Source organism: Oratosquilla oratoria, chromosome 6 (genome assembly GCF_046742065.1).
Source record: "Oratosquilla oratoria isolate Oo_2021 chromosome 6, ASM4674206v1, whole genome shotgun sequence".
Classification (NCBI taxonomy): Eukaryota; Metazoa; Arthropoda; class Malacostraca; order Stomatopoda; family Squillidae; genus Oratosquilla; species Oratosquilla oratoria.
Genome location: NC_134782.1, coordinates 68523539 through 68528616, shown reverse-complemented (window position 1 = coordinate 68528616; position 5078 = coordinate 68523539). Strand labels below are relative to the sequence as shown.

The window sequence follows — 5078 nt, the reverse complement described above, 5'->3', positions numbered from 1 at the left end:
TATATATATATATATATATATGTATATGTATATATATACATATATATATATATATGTATATGTATATATATACATATATATATATACACACACACACACATATGTATATATATATATATATATATATATAATATATACATACGTATATATATATACATATATATATATATATATATATATATATATATATATAAAAACTGTAATAACAGATTTATAGTGTATGTAAATATCGAAATATCGCGGTTGGAGTAGCTGTTGGGAGAGATACGTCTGTTTGGTAGCAACCTCACGACGTTGGTATCCTTGGTAGTAAAAGTTCCAAGTGGTATCGAGGTCCTTGACTCTTTTCTCTGCAGATGGGAGGCTCGGGAGAAGGAGTTTCCCTTAGAGCAGGAGGTGACCATCAGCCATCCCGTGACCAACTTCGAGTTTTTCTACGAGCCCTTCTACGTTGCGCGAGACGACGTCCCGCAGCACGACGAGAGATTTGTCGGTTATGGATTCACAAGGAATACACAGGTGTGACACGGTGCCACTCTTTTATTTCTGCGTTAGGAAACATTTAATAGATCAATGTTTCTTAACCATGAGTCCTGCGGCCCTTAAAGGGGTGCATATGCCCTCCAAAAGGTCCGCAGGACGGGGAATTCAATATATTAATTTGTTTTCCATTTCGTAAATATACACGGGTTTCTTTTAATTTGTTTTGTATCACGTGTGTACAATCAAAACAATCTGACGATAAACACCGGTTCCAAATGTAAAATTACCATGTTCTATCTAATCTGATATCAAGGGTTCCCCTGTCAACGTAAGGGATCCACAAAGCTTTATAGGTTGAAAAACTGCAATAGAGAATATTCGAACATTTCTAAAATCTGCATTACAAAATTTTACAAAATAAATTTATTCTTTGTTCATAAACTCATGAACCTTATCTGAGACTCCATTATCTAACATCACGTCGTTGCCTGCAAAGGCTTTCAAATCTGAGTAAGAAATTTAAAAGATAATACCGTTTCATTTTCTATTTCTAATTTTGTTCCTTTGTGACGTCGGCTACATCTCTCGAATTTTAATTAATTTCTAACGGGAAAAGTATGGAGATGAATTAATAGACGGAGTGGTTGGGCAGTGTGGAGTTCCAGGAAAAATCATGGTGCAGAAATGATGGTGGATATGTGTCTAGAAAGAAAGTTGATGATAGCAAATACAGTGTTTAGGAAGATCAAGCATAAGTACACATGGGAGAGGGTGGTGGATGGAAGGGTGGTAGATAGGGCTTTAGTGGTAACCAGGAGAAGAGTAGAAAGAGTTTTGGATGTACATATTCTAAGGGGAGAGAGTGTGTTTTTTTTTTTGGGGGGGAAGGTAAGTTGAAAGAAGAGGGTAGACGTAGAAAGAGGAAAAGGACAGAAGGTAGGGAGGTGTTTAGAGTGAACTACTTAAATAAGAATAAAAAGGAGAAGGAATACAAGAAGTTGAGGAAAAAGTGGGAGGGAATGAAGTAGAAAAAGGAGTGGAGGAGGAAAGGGGATGGTTCAAGGAGGGAGTCATAAGGTGTGCAAAGATGGTGTGCGGAACAAGGAGGACGGAACGAAATAGAAGGAAGGGTAGTGAGTGATAGGATGATTAGGCAAAGAAGGTTGTTGAAGAGAAGAAACAAGCATTCACAGACTGGTTACAAAATAAGATGACAGAATCATATGATAGGTACAAAGAAAATAGAAGAGAAGTAAATATAAGATAAAGGAAGCAAATATAAGATCAGATTTGACAAATTCTTTAAAGTGATAAAAAGATTTTTGGAAAAAAATTAAGAGAGGAAGAGGAGGTGAATCAAGTAGAAAAGAAAAGGTAAAAGGTGCAGATGGAAAGATGATAATGGAAGAGATAGCAGTAAGAGGAAGAGGGGCAGATTATTTTAGGGAGTTGCTATATGTGAAGGACGATAGGGATGGAAATGTAGTTGCAGTCGGTGGCGCTAAGAAATGACAGTGATGAATGAGAACAATGGAGAAGAGAAAGAAAGATGAGGTAAAAGCAGTTATTAAGATTATGAGAGCAGGGTGGGTGTCATGCGGAGTGTCTAAAAAGGGGGGGTACAGTGATGGTGGACTGGATGGTGAGGTTGCTTAATGTTTGTCTAAAAGAGGGTAGAGTGCCGGAGGACTGGAGGAGTGCCTGTATAGTTCCACTTTACAAGGGAAAAAGGGACAAGTGTGAGTGTAGTAGTTTCAGAGGGATCAGTTTGTTGAGTGTAGTTGGGAAGGCTTATAGGAGGGTTTTGATTGAGAGGATTAGGAGAGGAATAGAGGGAGTAATTGGTGAGGAATAGTGTGGGTTTAATACAGTTAAAGGTTGCGTGGATCAGATTTTTGTGGTAGGACAGATATGTGAGAAAGCTATAGGAAAAGGAATGGATGTTTTTTGGGTCTTTATGGATTTGGAAAAGGCATACGACAGGGTAAATAGGAAGGCACTGTGGGAGGTATTGCAGATATGTGGGGTAGGAGGAAAGCTTTTAATGGCAGTCAAGATTTTTTACGAAAGTAGTAGAGCTTGTGTTACAATCAGAAATGGAGAGAGTGAGTGGTTTGAGGTAAAGGTGGGACTTCGTCAGGGATGTGTTATGTCGCCCTGGCTGTTAAATTTATACATGGATGGGATGTTGTGAGAGGTAAACGCAAGGGTAATGGGCGGGGAAATGGAGATGGTTAAATAAAATGGAGAAAAGTGGGAGATAAGCCAGTTGTTGTTTGCTGACAACACTATGCTTGTAGCAGGATCAGAGGAGGGATTAAGGAAGCTAGTGACAGAGCTTGGGAAAGTGTGCAAAAGAAGGAAGTTGAAGATAGATGTGGGTAAAAGTAAGGTGATGAGATGTACAAAGGGAAATATGACAGTGAATTGGAAGTAAGTACTAAGGGAGAGAGACTAGAGGAAGTGGATAGTTTTGAATAATTGGGTGTGAATGTGGCAGGGAAGAGATGAGTGGAGGTGGAGGTAGAATGTAGATTGAGAGAAGTAAATAAATGTCTTGTGGGATTAAAAAATGTAATGAGAAATAGACATTTGGCAATGAAGGAGTGATTGTGCTGACAGCTTTATATGGGGGCTGAGAAGTATGGTAGGGGTTACTAGGCTGAATCATTTAGATAAATTTAGAATCATTTAGATAAATACCTAATTAAGATGCTGTAATGATTATAATTTATCTTATATTATTTGTTTTTGTTTTGTTATCATTTGTCTGTCTGATTTTTATTTATTATTAGTTATATGTCAATTTATTATTATTTACTATTTACCTGTTTGTTTATTATTTAACTATACCTATGCATTTATTTATGTATCTTATTTGTTATTTACATTATTATAGTTTTTATTTATTATTTTATTATTAATATGATTTTTTTTTTTTTTTCGCATCCGACCTAGATATGGATCAAAAGGTCTCCTGTCGGCATGCTCCGCCTTTGTAATCCTTTGTAATCCTTTGAAACGAGGTGAAGAAGAGAGCGGGGGTGGAAAGGGAATTGGGTTGATGAAAGAATATTGGGATGGTTTGGACACATGGAAGGAATGAGTGAAGAAAGATTGATAAAAGAGGTGTGGAAGGCAGATAAGGAAGGAGTGAACATGAGGGGGCGACCAAGGATGAGGTGGATGGATGGGATAAAAGGGCTATTGGGAAAGAGGGGAATGTCTGTTGAGGAGGGAAGGGAGGAGACAGAAGATAGGGGTGAGTGGATAATGGTTGTGTATGGATGATGCTGTGATGCATGGAAAGGAGTGGGTGAGGAATGGGGGGTGAAAGAGTATGTGTGATATTTTGATGCAGCCCGAGGGGATTGCTCCCCATCTTCTCTTTTTCTGCATGTGGGAACAGAGAGGGGGCATCGCCGATTACATGAAGCGGCCTTACTGTGGATGTGCTGTGTCTTGCTACATTGCTTCTGACCCAGGGCAGTGGGCGAGATGCAGGGATGACCAGTCATCCACGAGGAGGCAAGATAAGAGGGAGGGAGTGGATGAATGGGAGTGGAGTATGTTGGAATGAAATGGGTCAAAGTGGATTTTATGCCTTTGTTTTTGGCTACCTCCCTTGTAAGGGTGGAAAAAGTCGTTGGCCTATGTATGTATGTAAAGTATGGGTTCATAGTGCTAATCTAAACTTCTTTTACAGCAAACCTATACTACAAAATACCCCCTCTATGTTCACAGGTATATGAAATGTTTGTGTCCGGCTACAGTTTTCAAGTACTGGCTCCCATCTTTACGTTACACTGGGGAATGCAAGGGAAGATGGGCCGGCCAGCGTGGCGGGAGAAACAGAACAACGCCAACAGAAGACTCTTCGAAGGTTTCAAGAAGGAAGTCTTCGCTAGATACCAAAGAGACCCCCTCCATATGGTTAAGAAAAATAATAGGTAGTAGAAGATAAGGCTTTTGTGTGAAAGGGGTGATGCATGTTTTAACTTTCACCGAATGAGATTTCTAGCTTGTAGCGTGTGAGTGGTGTTCTGATATGCTATTGGACCACGAAATCATTATTTGTTAATGTGAATTGGGTGTTTGAGGTATAGCAATGATAATGTTGCGAGTGCAGTAGTCTTCATCACAAGGCCACAGTAGCGTGGCGGTGGTTATCCAAAGTGAATCTCATTGGTTATGTAATTGACTGGAGTGATGACATCAAACTTGTGACAGCGACGGTGACGAAGACAACTTTGACCACAGCAATGAAAACGAAAACAGTGGTTTCTATATATATATATATATATATATATATATATATATATATAAATGCTACTTTGCTAAGGGAGACAATGTTGACGATGAAAACAACAATGATGTAGTCGACAATGCTGAAAGTATCGGGGGGGAAATATAGTTCTTAAACTGTGAAGATGGTGACGATGCGTCGGAGGTAGCAGTAAGTAGTGACGTGGGCAATGACAACAAATGCGACTGGGATCACGGCTGTGACAATGATGTTAGATTCACTACGAAAGTAACGATATTGAGAGACAAAATGTCAACGACGAGGACAGTAATGAGTCTGACGATTGTTA

The 5078-nt window shown here is 39.1% G+C and overlaps 1 protein-coding gene across 4 annotated transcripts in view; it reads left to right on the top strand.

Annotated features, from left to right (window-relative positions):
- LOC143026568 (beta-1,4-glucuronyltransferase 1) overlaps positions 1 to 4760 on the top strand; it is a 114881-nt gene extending 110121 nt beyond the window's left edge. For all 4 annotated transcript variants that reach the window (XM_076187179.1, XM_076187181.1, XM_076187180.1 and 1 more), the window contains 2 exons: positions 357 to 519; positions 4228 to 4760. In XM_076187179.1, coding sequence (XP_076043294.1) covers positions 357 to 519; positions 4228 to 4437 — 373 coding nt within the window. In that variant the 3' untranslated portion in view covers positions 4438 to 4760. The remainder of the gene's footprint in view (positions 1 to 356; positions 520 to 4227) is intronic.
- Positions 4761 to 5078: the final 318 nt, after the last annotated feature.